The 21,246-nt window shown below is 53.8% G+C and overlaps 1 protein-coding gene across 3 annotated transcripts in view; it reads left to right on the top strand.

Moving 5' to 3' along the window:
* B3GNTL1 (UDP-GlcNAc:betaGal beta-1,3-N-acetylglucosaminyltransferase like 1) overlaps nt 1-21,246 on the top strand; it is a 137,797-nt gene that overhangs the window by 93,286 nt on the left and 23,265 nt on the right. For all 3 annotated transcript variants that reach the window (XR_003116160.1, XM_025361424.1, XM_025361423.1), the window contains 2 exons: nt 11,296-11,391; nt 20,626-20,750. Coding sequence is in view for 2 of the 3 variants with exons in the window: in XM_025361424.1 (XP_025217209.1) it covers nt 11,296-11,391; nt 20,626-20,750 (221 nt within the window). In the remaining variant the exon portion in view is untranslated. The remainder of the gene's footprint in view (nt 1-11,295; nt 11,392-20,625; nt 20,751-21,246) is intronic.

The raw sequence follows: 21,246 nt of genomic DNA, 5'->3' as shown, positions 1-21,246 counted from the left end.
CTGGGTGCAGAGGCCTCGCAGGGGCCTCACGTCGCGGCCACACTGGGCACGGGTCTCGCGTCACCAGCCACACTGGGCGCAGGGGCCTCACATCACGGCCACACTGGGCAGGGGTCTCGTGTCACCGGCCACACTGGGCGTAGAGGCCTCGCGTCACCGGCCACACTGGGTGCAGACGCTTCACATCACGGCCACACTGGGCGCAGGGGCCTCACGTCGCGGCCACACTGGGCGTAGAGGCCTCGCATCACCGGCCACACTGGGTGCAGAGGACCTGGGTTTGGTTTCTCAGGTCGGCCTCACCACCGTGCAAACGGCGGAAGCTCCAGGTGTCCGGCTGCAGAGTGAACCTGCCAGAAATCGCCTCTGGACTTTTTGGCAAGCAGAGGTTGAGAACAGGAAGCTACATTGTTGCTTTGTAACCGTGAACTCTGTTTTTCTGAGGTTGGGGGAAGGCTGTGTTTGTCTGGGCAGATGTTTCACGTTTGCTGGGAACAGCAGCCTCTCAGGGGCCTCCGTCCCGTGTGGTATCCACTGACGTGCCAAGCCCCCTGCCTGGAACTGGCACCGGGTGCTGTGGCCTTGGCTGCCCTGGCTTCCAGGACCCCCTCGGGGCTCTTCCTGACGTCCCAGGGGGCCACCCGTCTGGCAGGCACCCGCCCGTCCCAACGCAGAGGCACCAGAGCTTTGATGTGCAAAATGTAGGATGCTCGAAATGATCCCATAGAACTGCGTTATTTCATTTTAAAACGTTCATTCCGAGAGTTTCCTTGGTGATAGCAAAGATTTTTTAAAAAAATTTTTGGCCAGGCAAGGTGACTCACGCCCAAAGTCCCACAGCTTTGGGAGGCCAAGGTGGGTGGATCGCTTGAGCTCAGGAGTTCAAGACCAGCCTGGGCGACACAGTGAAACCCCATCTCAACAAAAAATACAAAAATTAGCAAGTTGTGCTGGTCCACACCTGTAGTCCCATCTTCTCAGGAGACTGAGGCAGGAGGAGCGCTTGAGCCGCGGAGGTGGAGGCTGCAGTGAGCTGTGATCACGCCACTGCAGTCCAGCCTGGGTAACAGCGAGACTCTGCATAAAAAATATATATTTATTAAAAGATGGGGTCTTGCTACGTTGCCCAGGCTGGTGTCAGCACAGCACACTAGCCTCAAACTCCTGGCCTCAGGCGAGGTTCAAACTGCCACTGGGCTTTAAAATTTTTATTTAGGCCAGGGCAGCGGCTGACGCCTGTAATCCCAACACTTCGGGAGACTGAGGCAGGTGGATCACTTGAGGCCAGGAGTTCAAGAGCAGCCTGGGCAACATAGTGAAACCCTGTCTCTACTAAAAATACAAGAATCAGCCGGACCCTGTCTCTACTAAAAATACAAGAATCAGCCGGGCGTGGTGGTGAACACCTGTAGTCCCAGCTACTCGGGAGGCTGAGGCTGCAGTGAGTAGAGATTGAGTCACTGCACTCCAGCCTGGGCGACAGAGCGAGACTCTGTCTCAAAAGAAAACAACATAAATTTTCTTTTCTTTTTTGTTTTTTGTTTTGTTTTGTTTTGTTTTGTTTGAGACGAAGTTTCGCTCTGTCACCCAGGCTGGAGTGCAATGGCACAATCTCAACTCGCTACAAGCTCCACCTCCCGGGTTCAAGTGATTCTCCTGCCTCAGCCTCCCAAGTAGCTGGGACTACAGGCACCTGCCACTGCGCCCGACCAATTTTTATATTTTCTGTAGAGACAGGGTTTCACCATGTTGGCCCGGCTGGTCTCGAACTCCTGACCTCAGGTGATCTGCCTGCCTTGGCCTCCGAAAGTGCTGGCATTACAGACATGAGCCACCGCGCCCAGCCAACAAAACAAATTTTAAGGCTATGCCTTTGCCGTCAGGCCCAGGCACCCCCAGCCTTAGGTGCCCACAGATGTGACGTCGGTCCCTACAGGTTAGGTTAGAATTCCCACTTTTTTGGATTTCCTGTAAGTGGAGTCACACCGTGTGCACGCGTGACTGCCTCCCTTCACTGTTGCCGACGGACATCTGTGCTGCCCTGACCGGCAGTTTGTTCCGTGGGTTGCTGGTGAGGACTCCACTGGACTCACGGTACGGGCACCACAGGGCTTCTCCGTTCACTGCTGATGGACAGTCTGGGGCTGCTGTGCATGGAGCTGCCGTGAACACACATGGACGGTGCTGGACGGACGTGTCTGTGTTTTTCTTGGGTAGATGTCCAGGCCGGGAATGGCTGGCTGCGTGGAAGTCTGCGTTTAGCTCTAAGAACCTGCTCTGGTCTGCAAAGTGGTTCTGCGTTTTTCCTTCCCTTCAGCATGATGTGAGATTTTTACTTGGTGGTGTCAGTGTTTATTTTTATTTTTACTTTTTATATTTTAAGAGACAGGGTCTCCCTCTGTCGCCCAGGCTGGAGTGAGTGCCGTGGTGCGATCACAGCTCACTGCAGCCTTGACTCCTGGAGCTCAAAGGACCCTCCCGCCTCAGCCTCCTGAGTGGCTGGGCCTACAGGCGAGCGTCACCATGCCCAGCTAATTTATTATTCTTCTTCTTTGTAGAGTTGCCCAGGCTGGTCTCATAGTCCTGGGCTCAAGCAATTCTCCCGCCTCAGCCTCCCAAAGGACGGGATTGTAGGTGTGAGTCACTGTGCAGTATTTTCAGTTTTTAAAATCGTAACAGTCCTGGAGGGTGCAGTGGTATTTCACTGCAGTTAGAAGTTCACTTCTCCATCTCTGGAATCTACAACCAGATGCACGTAGCACCCCCACCCCCACAGTGTGACGGCCCAGAACGTCTCCAAACATTGCCACATGTTTCCTGGGGGCACATCAGCCCAGGCGAGGACCCGTCTTAGCCAGCCGGCTTCCTCAGGATGGACGAGAAGCAGAAAGCCTTTGGGCTTTAAAGGGATCCACAGTGAGACGAGGTTCTCAGCCATTGTTTCTCCACCCGACGTACGTGCTCACACACACAGCACTTCCAGGGATGTACGCAGACGCTGGCGTAATCTCAGTGTCGGTGATATGGAAACGTCACCACCTTAGCCACCCAAGAAAGAAGATTAAAGTGCTAGTGAGTGCAAATGTCATGGGCTCAATGGTGTCCCCCCTAAAAGATACGTTGGTGTCCTCACCCCCAACCTCAGAACGTGGCGTTATTTGGAAACAAGGTCTTTGTAGATGCAAAGTTAAGATGAGGTTGTTGGGTGGACTTTCCTGCTGAAAGCTCATTTCACCGATGACCAGTCACGTAGAACCTGTTTTCACGACCTAATCGTTTACGTTTGAGGAAGTGGTTTCAACCTCTTGCCCATTTTTAACCCATTGCCTGTCTTCTTCTTAATGGGTGCTGAGGGTTCTTAGTGTTTGCTGAACGTACGTCCTCAGTGAAATGCACGTATTGCAAATGCTTCTCCCAGCCTGGATTATCTCTTTGTTTTCTCTGCAGGATCTTTCAAAGAACCAAAGATTTGGCTTTGGCGGCATCTGGTTTATCCGTTTCTTCTGCTGATTTGAGTCTCTTGTGTTACCTGAGAAACCTCTGCCTACCCCGTAATCACGAATGTTCTCCCTGGGTGAGCTCGTGACCTCTTTTGTGTTCAGCTCACTGAGGTCCGGTCTGAGGTTGGGAGTTTGCGTTTGGAGCCCGAGGCAAGGGTTGAGGGCTGTTGTTTGTAAGGACATCAGTGGGTCCAGTGCCATCTCTCATTTCCCCCACCGATGCCCCTGACATCTTCAGCAAACATCAAACCCCAGCCAGGCGGCTCTGCTTCTGGTCTCTGTTCTGTTCCGTTTATCTGTGTCTGCCCGTAAGCCGATACCAATCAACCTTGATTACCACAGCTTTGTAGTAAATCTTGAAATCTAGTCATGAAACTTCTCCAACTTCATTCATGGTTTTCAAAATTGTTTTGGCTCTTCTAAGTCCTTTGTGTTTCCGTATACATTTTAGAATCTTCGGTGGAGCCAGGCACAGTGGCTCACACCTGTGATCCCAGCACTTTGGGAGGCTGAGCTGGGAGGATCACTTGAGGCCAGGAGTTTAAGACCAGCCTGAGCAGCACAGTGAGACCCCATCTCTACAAAAGAAATGTAGAAAAATGGCCAAGCATTGTGGCGTGCACCTGTCGTCCCAGCTACTTGGGAGGCTCAGGTGGGAGGATCGCTTAAGGCCAGGAGTTTGAGATCAGCCTGGGCAGCATATTGAGACCCCATCTCTATGCAAAAAAAAAAAGTAAAAATTAGCCAGGTGTGGTGGCACACGCCTGTGGTCCCAGCTACCTGGGAGGCTGACACAGGAGGATTGCTTGAGGAGGTCAAGGCTGCAGTGAGCGATGATCACAGCACTGCACCCCTGTTCAATGATGATCGCACCACTGCACCCCTGCTCAGTGATGATCGCACCGCTGCACCCCTGCTCAGTGATGATCGCACCGCTGCACCCCTGCTCAATGATGATCGCATCGCTGCACCCGTTTGGACAACAGAGCAAGACTGTTTCTAAAAAAAGAAAGAAAAAATCACCTGTCGATTCTATTAAAAATTCTTTTGGGAATTTCACTGAGATAACGTTGAATTTAGAGGTAATTTGGGAAACAATTTCATCACGACAAGATGGAATCTTCCAACCCATGCATGTGGTATTTTAAGTTTCTTTAATTTTTCTCAGCAGTATTATTTTCAGATCTTATGTGTACTTTGTTAAATTTGACCTTAAGTGCATCCTGTGGTTTGAAGCTGTTAGGTTATAAATTTCTTTTTTTTTCTCTCTTTCTCTCTTTTTTTTTTTGAGACTGAGTGTCACTCTGTTGCCCAGGCTGGAGTGCAATGGCACAATCTTGGCTCACTGAAACTTCCTGACTTAGCCTCCCAAGTAGCTGTGATTAAGGGTGCTGCCACCACGCCTAGCTGGTTTGTTTTTGTATTTTTAGTAGAGACGGGTTTTGCCATGTTGGCCAGGCTGGTCTCAAACTCCTGACCTCAGGTGATCTGCCCGCCTCAGCCTCCCAAAGTGCAGAGCTCCTGGCTGTGGAGAGAACACAGGAGGGTGTGGGGGCGGTGGCAGACGGGAGGCCCGGGGTTCCAGGGGAAGGAGAGTCAAGCCGGAGACCCCTGCTTCTCAGAGACCACATGGTAAGGACCCAGGCGTGAGTCAGCATGGCCGGCCCAGGGTTACACATTTCAGTTTCCAATTGTTGGTTGCTTGTTTGTAGAAATACAGCCGACTTTTACGTATTCACTTTGTGTCCTGCAGACTGGCTAAAGCTGCTGATATCTAGTAGTTTTTTTTTTGGTTTTGGTTTTGGTTTTTTGGGTTTTTTTTTTTGGCTCTTTAGAATTTTCTGCCTCACAACTGTCTTTTGTGAGGCAAGACAGACTCTGTTCATCGTCTCGTGCCGCTGTGGCGTCCGTTTCCTGCGTGCCCAGCTGCTTCTGTCTGGCGTGTTTTTGGGGGTCCCCGGCATTGCTGCCTCATCCATCGGCTGCTCCCTGGTGTCCCGTGGCACGAGTGCGCCCCTGCCCTGTGCCCGCCTCTGGCCAGTGGACTTTGGTTTCTTTCTTCTGGCTGCTCTGAGTAGTCACATGCAAGGCATCTGTGGACGTGTGTGTTCGCTTCTCTCGGATAAATGCCTGGGAGTGGAATTGCTGGGTTAATCGTTTAATTTTTGTGTCTGTGTTTATTTTTCCAGCCTGTCTCTTGTGTGCTCTTCCACTGGCACTTTTGGAATCTAGTAGAACCCGGTCATTTGTTATCTATTGGCCCCTGGCCTGACGAGAGCCCCTTATTCTAAAATCAAACTCACAGGGGCTGTGGACACATCAGGATGTTTTAATAATGCTCTAGGGCTGAAGCGCGTGTGGGTGAAATTGGCGTAGATGGTATTGTGTTTGCTGTTCACTCCACAGACACTGATTGAGCCCCTACAAGGTATGAGCTTGTGCTGGTTCCTGAGGGCTAAGAAGACACTGTCTCTGTACACCCAGAGCTCCTGGCTGTGGAGAGAACACGGGAGGGTGTGGGGGCGGTGGCAGACGGGAGGCCCGGGGTTCCAGGGGAAGGAGAGTCAAGCCGGGGACCCCTGCTCCTCAGAGACCACATGGGAAGGACCTGGGCTTGGCCACCGGAGGGTGCAGCTCCCCTTCTGTGCTCCCAGGGAGGCCCAAAGACGGGGTCTGGGTGGCTGAGGGGCTCCCCACAGTGGCCGTCAACTACTGGGCAAGGTCAAGCTTCTTCATGGCTGGACAGGAGACAGGCTGCTGTCCGGGGCAGCGGAGGAGAGTGGGGGTCTCCTGGGAAGGTCCTGGGGGGATGGGTCGAGGTTAGTACCACAACTGCTGTTGGCATTTTTAAAATTATTTTTATTTTCGATGATAAAATACACATAGAATAAAATGTACCATCTTAACCATTTTGAGCGTACAGTTCAGTGGCGTTAAGTCCATGTACATTACTGTGTACACACCGCTGCTGTCCAGAACTTTTTCATCGTCCCAGGCTGAAACTTTGTCCCCTTGAAGCCCTGTCTCCCTCCCTCCAGCCCCGGGAGGCCTCCACTCTCTGTGAATGTGACGTCTCTAGGGACCTCATAGAAGTGGCATTATGCAGTATTTGCATCTGTGTGACGGCGAATTTCACTCAGCACAGTCTCCTCAGGCTTCATACGTCGCTCGGCACGGCGTCCTCGGGCTTCATACATCGCTACGCACGGCGTCCTTGGGGTCCGTAGGTCACTCGGCACGGTGTCCTCGGGGTCCGTACATCGCTCGGCACGGTGTCCTCGGGGTCCGTACATCGCTCGGCACGGGGTCCTCAGGGTCCGTACGTCGCTCGGCACGGCGTCCTCGGGGTCCGTACGTCACTCGAAACGGCATCCTCGGGGTCCGTATGTTGCTCGGCACAGCGTCCTCGGGGTCCATACGTCAGCACGGCGTCCTCGGGGTCCGTATGTCGCTCGGCAAGTGTCTGCAGGGTTCATCCCTGCCCTAGCAAGTGTCAGATCTTCCTTCCCTTTGGAGGCTGAAGAGACCACACTTTGTTTATTCATTTGTCAGCGGATGCTGGGGCTGCTTCCTCCCCTTGGCTACTGTGAATGATGCTGCCGGCAATGTGGGTGTATGAAGAGCTCTTGGAGACCCTGCTTTCACTTTTTGGGGTCACACACCCAGAAGCAGAATTGCCGGATCCTATGGTAATTCTATGTGCAATTGTTTGAGGAGCCACCACACTGTTTTCCCATCGCGGCTATGCCGTGTTGCATTCCCACCAGCAACACGTGAGGGTTCCCGTTTCTGCACGTCCTCACGCACAGGTGTTGCTTTCTGTTTTTTTGATAGTAGCCTCCGAATGGACGTAAGTGGTATCTTGCTGTGGTTTCGATTTACGGTTCCCTAATCATTAGTGACGTTCAGTGTCTCTGTGTGTACTTACTGCCCATTTGTATATCTTATTTGGAGAAATGTCTGTTCAAGTCTTTTGCCCATGTTTATAATTGGGCTGTTTTTTGTTGTTGAACTATAGGAGTTCTTTATATATTCTAGATATTAACCTCTATCAGATATATGGTTTGCAAATATTTTCTTCCATTCCGTGGACTACTTTTTCAGTCTTTTTAATGTGTCCTTTGATGCACAGAAGTTGTAAATGTTGGTATACTCCTGTTTATCCGTTGTTTTGTTGTTGTTGTTGTTACCTGTGCTTTTGTGACATCTAAGAAATCATTGCCAAATCCAGTGTCAGGACGTTTTCCCCGTATGTTTTCTTCTAGAGTTTTATAGTTTTAGCTCTTCTGTTTAGTTCTGCGCTCTGCATTTTGTGGTGATCTTTCTCCCCAGAGCTCTTAACACGGTTGCTAAGGATCTCACCACATCCTGGGTAGCGAGTGGTCCAGAGCATCACTGAGCGCGCGTCAGGCACCTCGATGGAGCCGCAGGCCTCACAGGGATCAGACGCACAGTAAGGATGAGGACCCGCTCGGTAAGCAGAGTGTGGCTGTGGAAAGCCAGCAGGAGCACGGAGCCCGCGGCTCGGGCGGGGACGAGGCAGCTCTCGGTACGATGCGTGCAGAGCTTGGCTTTTCCACAGGCTGGGGCCACGTCGGGCCCGAGGTTCACCAGCGTGGGGTGAGCTGACCGTCGTGGCCACTGGCGTGTTTTGGTGCCTTCTGCTTCCTAGCTCTGTCCAGACAGGAAGTCACCGGATATGTGTGACATTAAATGGAAAACTCCTGGCCTTTTTTTCCCTGTAGAATTCATGACAGTTTAACTTCACTCCCGCCCCTTTACAGAGGATTCCAGCACAGTTCCAAAAAATGTTTGGGAATATTTCCTTTCTTTGAGGAAAAGTGAGTTTAAGAATCAGTGACTCTTAATGATTACACCTACCGTGTACCCACAAAAATTAAAAAATAGAAACCAGAGGAACAAGAAGTCTTGATTTTAATTTGTATTCCTGCCTTAGTGGTTTCTCCTTTCATTATGAAGGTTTTTAAACTTTCATTCCGTAATTTTTTTCTCTGTTCTCTTTTCAAATCTATGTTTTTCCCGTTTCAAGTAATTAAAAAGAGGCCCAAGGCATTGCACAGTGTCTCGTCTCTAAGTCACGTTAGGGTAATGAAGGACCATGTAGCTGACAGCCTCCCACCCCGACAGAGGCAGAAAGATCCCAGAGGGGAAAACAGAGGCACCACCTCCTAAAACCCAGTACTCACCAGTGTGTGAAGAAACTTCCTGAGGCCAGGAAAAGAAGCACCTGAAGAGATAAGAGGGACGGCGCCCAGAGCTCCACTGCACTGGGACCCTCACAGTCCGCAGGCACTGGGTGTGAATGCAGGGGACTGGGCGCAGTCAGCCCTGGACCAAATGATGCTGCAGCCTGACCTGGCGATGCTGGGAGGAAGAACCAAAAGGAACAGACTGTTTCCAAGTGACTGTGTCCCCGGACAAAGTTCAAGAATGTTTATATGACACAAAAAATACCCAGCACCAACAAGATAAAATTCACAATGTCTGCCTTGCAATAAAAATGAGTAAGTCAGACACGCAAAGAAGATGGAAAATGCAACCTATAATGAAAAACATTTTAAATTTGTGTTAATCCTAACAAGTGTGTGGCAGACACGTATATTAAAACACTGTATTCTATATGTTCAGAAAGATTGAGGAAAAATTGAACATTTTATGTAGATAAATGGAGATATGAAAAAGACTCAGATGAAACTACTAGAGATGAAATCTACCATGTCTGTGATAAGAAATACACAGGATGGAATTAACAGTAAATTCGACATTACAGAAGAAAAACGTAGTGAACTTGAAGGTATAGAAATACAAATGATCTGAAATGAAACAAAGCCTGTGCATGCGAGTGTGAGTGTGTGTGCGTGTGTGTGTGTGTGTCCACAGTGTATGAGTGCATGTAAGTACGTTCGTGACTGCATGTATGTGTGCGCATGTGTGAGAATGTGTGTGAGATGCATGTGAGATGTGTGTGAGTGCATGTGTGTACATGCATCTGTGTAGTGTGTGCGCATGTGTGAGAATGTGTGTGGGCAAGTGTGTGTATGAGTACATGTGTGTGCAATGTCTGTGAGCGCATGTGTGTGTGCATCTGACTGCACGTGTATGTGTGTGTGCATGTGTGAGAATGTATGCATGTGGGCAAGTGTGTGAGTACATGTGTGTGCGTGTCTGCATGTGTTTGTGTGCATGTGTGAGAATGTGTGCATGTGGGCAAGTGTGTGAGTGCATGTCTGCATGTCTGCATGTGTGAGTGCATTGTGCATGTCTGTATGCATGTGTGAGTGCATGTGTGCGGGTGTATGTGTGAGTGCATGTGTGTACGTCTGCATGTGTGCGTGTGTGCATGTGTGTGAGTGCATGTGTGTGTGCGTGTGCAAAAGCATTGTGTGTCTGTGTGTGCATGCGTGTGTGCATATGTGCGTGTGAGTGCATGTGTGTGCGTCTGTGTGTGCATGTGTGAGTGCGTGTGTGTGCATGTGTGTGTGTCTTGTGTGAGTGCATGTGTGCATGTCTGTGTGTGCGTGTGAATGTGAGTGCATGTGTGCGTGTCTGAGTGTGTGTGTGTAAGTGTCTGAGTGTGTGTATTATCTGTATTACCCCGGGTTTCCCACTCACAGGAGCATATGCCGTCTGCACACAGGCACGGTTTGACTGCTTCCTTTCCAAGCTGGATATTGTTTGTTTTGCTTTCTTGCCAAGCGGCTCCGGCGAGAACCCCCAGCACGGTGTGGAGTAGAAGTGGTGAGATGTTCTTGTCCCTGACCTTAGGGGAAGCTTTCGGTATTTACCACTGAAGTGTGACCTTGGCTGTGGGGATTTTGTAAGTGCCCTTCATCGGGTGAAGGAAGCTCCCTTCTATCCCAGAGTTGGATAATGTTATCAAGGAATGGTGGTTTTTCTGAGTTTATTGAGATGATCATGTGGGTTTGGACCTTCATTCCATTAATGTGGTTGGTGGATTCCGCTGATTTTCGTATGTTGACCCATGTTTACAGTCGTGAGGTGAGTCCACTCAGCCGTGGTGGGTCCTTTCTCTAGGATGGAGTCCGTTTGCTGGGGTTTTTTCGTTTGCCTCTGTATTTACAAGGGATGTCGGCCTGTTGTTTTCTTGTAGGATTTTGTCTGGCTTTAGTGTCAGGGTAGTGGTGGCCTCATTGAATCGTCTGGGAAGCGTTCCCTCCTCCTCTACTTTTGGAAGAGTTTGAAGGATTGGTATTAATTCTTTGCACATTTGCTAGAATTCAGGGAAGCCGTCTGGCGCTGGGCTTTTCTTTGTGGGGTCTTCTCTTGCCGCTTACTTATTAGTGATTCATATTTTCTATTTCTTTTTGAGTCAGTTTTCATGGTTTACATCTTTCTAGGACTCGTGTGTTTCATCCAAGTTGTCTCATTATTCTCCGTATCCTTTTATGCTATTTCATGGTTTTCTCCTGATTAAAAGGAGCATGTTTACTTTGGATTTCCACAGAAAACTTTTCCGTCTATCAGAAGCAGAGAGGAGTCCTTTTGGTGAGGCACAGCCAGTGAGCTCGGGAGTGAGGCCTGCAGGTGGGACTGGGTTTGGCCGCTGGTCTCCCCTTGCCTCCTCCCCTCATCTCTCAGCCGTGGGGCCCAGACTCGTCAGCTCTGTCATGAAGCCCCTTGAGCCCCTGTCCCTATGGAGAAGGGACATGGATTCGTCTGTCACTGTCTCGTGACACTTTGTGGAAATAAACTGTAGGTTGTTTGTGACAAACTGTTGTTTTCTGCTAACTCTGTCAACGTTAATTGCTCCTAGGTTTTCACCGCAAATGGTCCAACGGTGATCATGCCCACCTGGTTCTGTTCGCGGGCGTGGTTTTCCCACGTGGGCCCCTTTGACGAGGGAGGTCAGGTAAGGGCCGAGAGGCGGGAATCGGGTCCCTCCCCTGGGCTTGGGTCCCTGTCCTCTGTGTGTGGGCTCCGCACACTGGCCACCCTCCGCTCTGCCATGCCCCTCCTGGCACCCGCCAGCATCTCAGTTGTTTTGCTGAAAGCAGGGGGTTTCTGCGTGAAGGCTGTGGATGCCCCGAGCATCTGCACCTGACCTACAGCGGCTCCAGGTGACCATCCTGGTTTAAAAGCTATGTGTGGCCGGGCGCGGTGGCTCAAGCCTGTAATCCCAGCACTTTGGGAGGCCGAGACGGGCGGATCACGAGGTCAGGAGATCGAGACCATCCTGGCTAACACGGTGAAACCCCATCTCTACTAAAAAATACAAAAAACTAGCCGGGCGAGGTGGCGGGCGCCTGTAGTCCCAGCTACTCGGGAGGCTGAGGCAGGAGAATGGCGTGAACCAGGGAGGCGGAGCTTGCAGTGAGCTGAGATCCGGCCACTGCACTCCAGCCTGGGCAACAGAGTGAGACTCCGTCTCAAAAAAAAAAAAAAAAAGCTATGTGTGGGAAAGCACAGGACACAGAAGCTGTTTGCAGAGCTGTCTCTGGGACGATAGAGGAAGAAGAGGAGCCCATTCTCCTCACCAGGGTGCACCTGCAGGCATCTGCGTCCTCGTCCTCCCCTCTGGGGTGCACCTGCAGGCATCCGTGTCCCTGTCCTCCCTGTGGGGGTGCACCTGCCGGCGTCCATGTCCCCATCCTCCTCGTCATGGTACACCTGCAGGCATCCGTGTCCCCGTCCTCCCTGTGGGGGTGCACCTGCCGGAGTCCATGTCCCCGTCCTCCCCGTGGGGGTGCGCCTGCAGGCGTCTGTGTCCCCGTCCTTCCCTCCAAGGTACACCTGCAGGCATCCATGTCCCCATCCTCCCCATGGGGGTGCACCTGCAGGCGTCCATGTTGCCCGTCCTCCCCTCCAGGGTGCACCCGCAGGCGTCTGTGTCCCCATCCTCCCCGTGGGGGGTGCACCTGCAGGTGTCCATGTTGCCCGTCCTCCCTGTCAGGGTGCGCCTGAAAGCGTCCATGTCCAGACCGGGCCGGCTCTAGCCTCTGCCTCCCTGTGGGGACTGAGGAGCCCAGGGCTGGGGTGTCACCAGCAGAGAGCTGGCCACATTTGCCCATGCTGGTCTCTAGTTGCAGGGAGACTGGACACAGAGACCAGTGGAGGGTCCTGGCACAGGGTTCCTGGGGGGTCCAGAGACCCCAGGCCAGTGACTAAGATTTAGCCTCCACCTCCTACTCTTGTGACAGGGACCAGGTTCGTCTGTCCTGCCCTGAGCCTCGGCTTCCTCATCGGGACAACAGGGTCAGGCGCTCAGCAGCTCACAGGGGCCACATGGAGCCTCACGTGGGCCTGGCCACACCAGGGTCCCCACTGCCCCGCTACCTCGGACCCTGGCCTGGGTGTCCCTCATGGTCCAGGTCTCTGGGGTGCAGATGGGGCAGAGCTGCTCTCAGCCTGCAGCTCCCCATAGTTAATCTCCGGGACACCGATGGCGGTGGGTGTAGCTCCAAGCAGGTGCGGCCAGGAAGCGCGGCCATCGCTGGGGCCGGCAGGAAGCCGTGTGGGAAATGGTTAACAGAAGATGTTCCATGGGAAACACTGATTTAAGGATTTTTTTTTTTTTGAGACAGAGTCTCTTTCTGTCTCCCAGGCTGGAGTGCAGTGGTGTTAGCTCCCTGCAGCCTCTGCCTCCTGGGTTCAAGCGATTCTCCTGCCTCAGCCTCCCGAGTGGCTGGGATTACAAGCACACACCACCACGCCCGGCTAATTTTTGTATTTTTAGTAGAGACGGGATTTCACCATGTTGGCCAGGCTGGTCTCAAACTCCTGGCCTCAAGTGATCCGCTCGCCTCAGCCTCCTAAAGCACTGGGATCACAGGCAGGAGCCACCACATCCGGCCTGATTTCAGGATCTTATCATCCTTAAACCGTGGCCGAGCAGCCTCAGGATTCAGAGGTGCATGAGGCCGCAGCCTGGATGGGGAGCTCCTCAAGGAAAAGCCCATCCCTCCCTTGTTCTGAGACCAGAGAGCAGGGCCAGGCAGGGATCAGCGATCAGGGCCAGGGGCCAGGGATCAGAGCCAGGGATCAGCAATCAGGACCGGGGACCAGGGATCAGAGCCAGGGGTCAGGGATCAGGGCCAGGGACCAGGGATCAGGGCCAGGGGCCAGGGGTCAGGGATCAGGGATCAGGGCCAGGGGCCAGGGACCGGCGCCAGGGGTCAGGGATCAGGGCCAGGGACCAGGGATCAGGGCCAGGGGCCAGGGGTCAGGGATCAGGGCCAGGGATCAGGGATCAGAGCCAGGGGCCAGGGACCAGGGATCAGGGCCAGGGGCCAGGGACCAGGGCCAGGGGTCAGGGATCAGAGCCAGGGGCCAGGGACCAGGGCCAGGGGCCAGGGATCAGGGCCAGGGGTCAGGACTAGGGGCGAGAGATCAGGACCAGGGATCAGGACCAGAGACCAGGGATCAGGACGAAGGACCAGGGATCAGGACCAGAGACCAGGGATCAGGGCTGGGGACCAGGGATCAGGACCAGAGACCAGGGATCAGGGCTGGGGACCAGGGATCAGGACCAGGGATCAGGGCTGGGGACCAGGGATCAGGACCAGGGATCAGGGCTAGGGGCCAGGGCCTGGGGCTCAGGGATTAGAGCTGTGATGGGGCCATGGCTAGAGCAAGTGAGGGCTTTGGGGCCTGAGGAGGCCTCGGGTGACAGGGACAACAGCAGTGTCGGCCACCAAGACGGGGATGGACAGTGTTTCCTTGGCTTCTGCCAAGTCCTCTCCAGAGAAATGAGAAGAGCAGAAGTCACAGGGCGCCCTGAGCCAGACGCTCGGTGTGGGGCTGATCCTCAGCTCCCTCTCTGTGGGCCCCGGGGTGGAGCAGCTGAAGGGCAGGCGGCCAGAACAGCAGGGGACCAACCGGGTGGACGTGGGTGGTGCGGACCCTGAGACAGCCAGACTGGGAGGCCAAGCCAGGGCCAAGGGGGCTGCAGAAACAGTCGCCAGGAGCTGAAATGTGCAAGACAGGGAGATTCCTGACTGGACAGTGCATCCACTTCTGCGTTCACAGAGGAAGGATGGGAGGGCAGGTGAGTCTGAGATCTGGAGGTGGGCGTGGCAGCGCCTGAAGACACCCACCTTTGGTAGGGAGTCCTCTGTGGGTGACCATCATAGGCCCTTAAATAAGAAAAAACCTGATGTTTTCTTGGTTCAAAACAGGTTTATAGCCGGACATAGGGGCTCATGCCTGTAGTCCCACGAGCACAAGAGGCAAAGGCAGGAGGATCGGTTGAGGCCAGGAGTTCAAGACCAACCTGGGCAGCACCAGGAAACCCCATTTCTAACAAAACGAGACAAAGTAAAAACAGGTTTCTGAGGGCAGGTCTGGCCTGAAGGAAGCTTATCACTGCCACAGGAAGGACTCAAGCCACCACCTGGCACAACAGCCACGCGTCAGACGTTTTCCTGTCTGTGGGGCACGTTGCTAGGGTTGGACGCAAGCGAGGCCAGGCACGTGTTCGGTTTTGTGAGACAGGTCCCCCGGGCGCCGCCGTTGGGCCCCCGTCCCCGCCGTCTGCATGAGAAGTTTCCCGTCCCTCAAACTCCTCACCAGCCCCTCGCCAGACCTTGGTGTTGTCAACTTTTTTTTTTTTTTTTGAGACGGAGTTTCTCTCTTGTCTCCCAGGCTGGAGTGGAATGATGCAATCTTGGCTCACCACAACCTCCGCCTCCCGGGTTCAAGCGATTCTCCTGCCTCAGCCTCCCCAGTAGCTGGGATTACAGGCGCACATCACCACACCTGACTTTTTGTATTTTTAGTGGAGACGGGTTTCACCATGTTGGCCAGGCTGGTCTCGAAGTCCTGACCTCAGGTGATCCACCCGCCTCGGCCTCCCAAAGTGCTGGGATTACAGGCCTGAGCCACCGCGCCCGGCTGGTGTTGTCAACTTTTTAACTTTGCCTGTTCTAGTTGGAGTTCGTGGTTTCCTACTGTGCTTTCATTCTGCACTTCGAGATGGCTAACGATGTTGAAGGACATCGACGTGGTGACGGGCAGCTTCTGTGTTATTTTGTGGTGTGTCCGGCTCGTCGGCCTGTTGTCTTCTTGTTGTTGGATTGCGGGTGCTCCTGCTGGACGTTTACTTTGTGAATATTCCCTCCCGTTTTGGTCTCTCTGTCTGGGACCCCCGCTGCCCCCACGTGCACTGCTTGTCCCGGATTCTGCCCTCAGCCCCTCCAGGCCGGGACTTTGGGTTTCCATGCCCTCCTTGCCCTCCTTGCCCTCCTTGCCCTCCTTGCCCCTGCAGCACCACTTCCCCAGGCTCTGGCCGCACACAGTCTCCTCTGAAGGTGCTGGCTGCTCAGCCACGGACAGCCTGGAGCCATCACCTGCTTTTGACTTTTTAAATTTCTCTGCACATTGAAGGTTTGCATTTTGGTCTAGTGGTTATCTGTGTACTTAACCCTTTTCTAAACACCTTGAATCCCCATATGTTGCCCACACAACAATCAATAAGATTGTTGGTTTCCTATTTTTTTTTCCTTTTCCCCCTCCTCCTGTCCTCCTGTCCTCCTGTCCTGTCCTCCTGTCCTCCTTTTTTTTTTTTTTTTTTGACGGAGTCTTGCTCTGTCGCCCAGGCTGGAGTGCAGTGGCCAGATCTCAGCTCACTGCAAGCTCCGTCTCCCGGGTTCACGCCATTCTCCTGCCTCAGCCTCCCGAGTACCTGGGATTACAGGCGCCTGCCACCACACCTGGCTAATTGTTGTATTTTCAGTAAAGACAGGGTTTCACCATCTTAGCCAGGCTGGTCTTGAACTCCTGACCTCGTGATCCACCCGCCTCAGCCTCCCAAAGTGCTGGGATGACAGGGGTGAGCCACCGCCCTGGCCCTTTTGTTACACGGTTTCTACTTAGGTCCGAGGACGAACATCCATATACTAGTCTTGCACCCTTGTCCCGTAGTCTCCCACCTGCAGTCACATCCGGCGTCCACCGCCGCGGCTGGCCGGGTGTCTGGTCCCCGTGTGGCTGGAGCCACAGCTCTCTGTGAGGCCGCGCTCGTCAGAACTGCGTTCCTGGAGCCTGAGGCTGGAGGAAGCCTCTGGCTGTGCGGGAAGTTCTTGGTCCGTGCGCTGTCTGTCGCCACTTCGTGTGACTGTTTTGAGAAGTCTGGTGCACAGTGAATCTTGCCTTTGTAAGTTTTGTGACCTTTTTGCCTGGAGACTCTGAGAATTATTTTTTATTGCTGAAGTCTAATAGTTTCACCAGGATCTGCCTTCAGGTTGACCTGATGGTGCTTTTCAGTGTGTAGAAACAGATCTGCTTTCATTTCTGGAAATTTTTCTTGGATTGTGGTTTTAAATACTAGCTATGTCCATTGTGGGTTTGGTTTTGTTTTGTTTTGTTTTGAAGACTCCAGTTCTACATAGGTAAGATTTTCTTAGTCTTTCTAACTTACCTTTTCACTTCATTATATAATTTCTATTTTCCTTTCTTCAATGTCCCTTATTACATTTTTAATTAAAATCTATTTTCTCTTAAGGATCTTGTAATTTAGCCTTCATTTTTCATATATTTTGTTCCTTTTTTTTTTTGGAGACAGGGTCTCACTCTGTTGCTGAGGCTGGAGTGCAGTGGCTCAATCTCAGCTCACTACAACCTCTGCCTCCCAGGTTCAAGCAATCCTTGTATCTCAGCCTCCCAAGTAGCTGGGACTACAGGTGCGCACTACCACACCCAGCTACTTTTTTCATTTTTGGTAGAGACTGGTTTTGACATGTTGCCGAAGCTGGTCTCGAACTGCTGGGCTCAAGCAATCCACCCCCCACCTCAGCCTTCCAAAGTGCTGAGATTAAAGGCATGAGCCACCACACCCAACCCATTTTGTGTCTCTTTTTTTTTTTTTTCAAGTAGAGATGGGGTTTCACTGTGTGTTAGCCAGGATGGTCTCGATCTCCTGACCTCGTGATCCGCCCACCTCGGCTTCCCAAAGTGCTGAGATTACAGGCGTGAGCCACCGCGCCCAGCCAATTTTCTCTCTCCTTAAAATTTCTTTTTTTAGTTTAATCGACCCAATTTTATATAAAAGCTTCATTGAGGTATAATTCACGTGCCATACAATTCACCTATTAAAATGTGCAATTCATTGTTTTTTAGCAAATTTATAGGGCTGTGCAATCACCAGTCACCACTACCATCTGATGTTAGAACATGGTCATTCCCCAAAAAGCACTTCCTGTACCCAGAGGTGCGCCTCATCCGCCCCCTGCCAGCCCCGGCCAAGCACTAACGCACTTTCCTCAATGCTCTATTTAGACGCACCCCATTAAGGTCCAGTTCTGCACTTAGTCCTTGAATTTCTGATTCAAGATGGGTCTCCGCCACCTCCCCACACACCCCACCCCGTAGCCTGAAACACTGGTGGAGGGTGTGGAATTTATCTTGGCGGGTTGTTCACGGGAGTCTCTGTTTCCTGGTTTGGAGGTTTGTTGTTGCTGTGGGGGACAGGCTGAATTTTTATCCATGGAAGCGTTTCCAGTTTTTAGTTTTCTCTGCTGGTTTGGTGTGGAAGACTTAGCGTCCCTGTGGCCCACGGACTCTGATTGCTGGGCCCGGGCTGGAGCTCTCCCTGTCTGTCCCCGCGTGGTGACTGCTGCTTCCTCCTGGAGGCTCGCGCTGGGGACGGGCCCTGGAGAAGGGCGCGCGGCGCTGGGGACGGGGCTCTGGGGAAGGGCGCGCGGCGCTGGGGACGGGCCCTGGGGAAGGAAGCGTGTCCCTGATTGGGCTTCCTTTTGCCTCTCAGGATTGGAGCCTCCAGAGCCTCTGGCCCTGCCTTCCTGGGAGTGGCTTTAGCTCGCGCTCGCCTCCTCCGGGAAGTTGTGGGTGCTCCATCCCCAAAGGCTGCCCGGGATGGTTCTGTGAGCAGGTTGGGGCTGGGCAGCCACACTTCCTCCGCTCTCGGCATTTCCCTGATGCCTTTCTGGGTAGTGACGCATCCCCTCTCCCTGCACACCACAGGGCAGTCCAGGTACCTGGAGGGTGATTGGGAAAAGCCTGGGGGAGGAGTGAGGCCATTTTGGGTCCTCAGGTCTCAGCAGCAGCAATCGGGGGAGGGGAGAGAAAAGTGGGACAGACCCGCTGAGTCCCCCTCCTCCCGGGGCAGAAGCACCACCCAGGAGCTGCTGTTAACTAAATTCTCACTTTACTGCCAGAAAATAAGAAAACCCCAAGGGTCAGGTTCTTCCTGGTGATAGGAAGAGAGAAGCCGTTTTTGTCTTTCTAAACCTATAACGTGTTCAGAGTTCCGATGCTCTTTAGAGCTGCCTTTGAAAACACAGAAAATTAGAGAAAATACTTCAGTGACCCCTGTGAGGGTCTGTGTCCACCGACACCTGCGGGAGCCCCCACCCTAAATCACCCATGTGAGGCTCCGTGTCCACCAGCACCTGCGGGAGCCTCACCCTGAATCACCCGTGTGAGGGTCCGTGTCCACTGGCACCCATGGGAACCTCCACCCTAAATCACCCGTGTGAGGGTCCGTGTCCACCAGCACCTGCGGGAGCCTCACCCTGAATCACCCGTGTGAGGGTCCATGTCCACCGGCACCCATGGGAACCTCCACCCTAAATCACCCGTGTGAGGGTCCGTGTCCACCAGCACCCACGGGAGCCTCCACCCTAAATCACCCGTGTGAGGCTCCATGTCCACCGGCACCCATGGGAACCTCCACCCTAAATCACCCCTGTGAGGGTCTGTGTCCAACGGCACCTGCGGGAGCCTCACCCTGAATCACCCCTGTGAGGGTCTGTGTCCAACGGCACCTGCGGGAGCGTCACCCTGAATCACCCGTGTGAGGCTCCATGTCCACCAGCACCCGCGGGAGCCCCCACCCTGAATCCCCCATGTGAGGTAGCACGTGGGCTTCTATGATTCCTTTGTCTTTACCTGATGGTAAAGATAAACTTTTAGCAGAGCTGTACACATGATTTTGAGGTCTGTTCTTTGACTCAGCATCTTCTTACAAATCTTTCCTTGTCACCGTGGTTTTCATAAAAGGTATTGCCCTGCGGAGGCGGAGGTTAAATAGTGCATTTTTGTTGGACGTGGAAGTGCAGCACTGCCTGTCTGTCCTGGGAGCAAACAGGCCAGCGGTTGGGCCGTGATATTTTGGGACCTTTACTGACCTGCACTTGAAGTTTGAGTGCCAGCCAAGGAGAGAAGAGGCTGGACTTAGTAACAGACTGGCCCTGCTGCTGGGCTGTCAGAAAACCCACCCTTTCCTGGAGCAAAGGTGTCTCTGGGCAGCTGACCCAGGTGAGCTGCAGCAGAGAACCACGAGGAGACCAGACTCCACGCCCTGCTCCTCCCCCAGTTTTATGTTTGAATTTAAGGAAACAACAGGGGCCCAGTTCTGCACAAGGCCCAGAGCCGGCCCCAGACGGACCCACGGCTCGGCCACAGCCCTGGGCTGAGGACGGGTCTGCCCAGGAGAGGAGCAAGCAGAGGGCAGGGGCCATTGGGATGATGGGCCGGGGGAAGGAGGGCCCAGGTTCTCCCAGGACAGAAAAGTCTGGTGGGAATGCCTGCAGAATGTTCCAGAGCAGAGTCCCCACTGACATGGAGATGTTCGTGGATCAGCCCCGTGGGCAGAGGTTCAAGTTTCTGAGTGTGGACAAGTGAGCGGGGCTGGCACAGGCCCGGGGCTGCCTCCCCACTGCTGGGCTCCCCTGCGTGCAGCCCCTCGTGCCCACCCAGCACCACCTTGCTCTGCCCACAGTCGGCACTTTGAGTCCCTGAAGCTTCTGGGGCCACAGCCACTGGCAGGAAAGGGCGGGGACGGAGACCGGACAAGCCGTCCAGGATCCGCAGCTGCAAGACCCGGACCCGCCCAGCCCCTTTCCTCGGCTGCCTGTCGTCCGCTTTGCCCTGAGACCTTTGCTGCCCAAAATGGAATTTGGGGCAGAACCGAGAACCAGCACACCCTCCCTTCCCCTCTTTCCCGCCTGTGGAGAAGCTCAGTTGCTCACCTCTGTTGGGGTCGCCACCTCATGTCCCTGTTGAGCCTCTAAACTGGCTTCTTTGCAACAAAAGCCTTTCCACCAGTCCCTGGCTGGCCAGCTGAGCACAGGTGCATCTGGGGCAGGCACGCGTTTCCCGCCCCGGTGATGCCTCTGCTCCCACCCTGCAGGGCGTCCCGGAGGACCTGTTGTTCTTCTACGAGCACCTCAGGAAGGGTGGCGGCGTCATCCGCGTGGACCAGAGCCTCCTGCTGTACCGATACCACCCGCGGGCGGCCACGCACTCCGTCCTTGAGTAAGTCAGCCCCGCCCAGCCCGGGACACCCCGGAGGCCAGGAACGGGGGAGGCGCCCAAGGTCGGGGCCGGGGTTGGTGGGGCCGACCCCGGAGGCTGTGGTCAGGCTCTGCCTTGAGACCCAGGGTCCAGTGGGACACGGGGAAGCTGCACATCCCGAGGGTCGGGGGCTCGGGGTCTGCAAAGGAGCGTTTCCCAAGGGTGCCAAGGGTGAAGGCAGAATGTCCTCCCCTAGTTCCCAGAGGTGAAACGACCACGCACTGGGTCATTTGAAACCCTGTGCTCCCTTTAACCCGACGGGAGTTTCATGAGTGGGGTCCGGCTGGGTCCACAGGCCTGGGTGCCACAGCTGCCATGGAGGGTGGCGGAGGCTTGGCCAGGAAATCATGGTGCCCAGTGAGGACGAGCTCAGTGCTGCAGGGCCCGGCTCCCTCTCCCGTGTCACTGTCAGGCGCGGCCACGTGGGCCCGGCTCCCTTTCCCGTGTCACTGTCAGG

The sequence above is a fragment of the Theropithecus gelada genome, chromosome 16 (genome assembly GCF_003255815.1).
Source record: "Theropithecus gelada isolate Dixy chromosome 16, Tgel_1.0, whole genome shotgun sequence".
Taxonomy (NCBI): Eukaryota; Metazoa; Chordata; class Mammalia; order Primates; family Cercopithecidae; genus Theropithecus; species Theropithecus gelada.
This window is presented reverse-complemented; position numbering and strand designations above follow the sequence as displayed.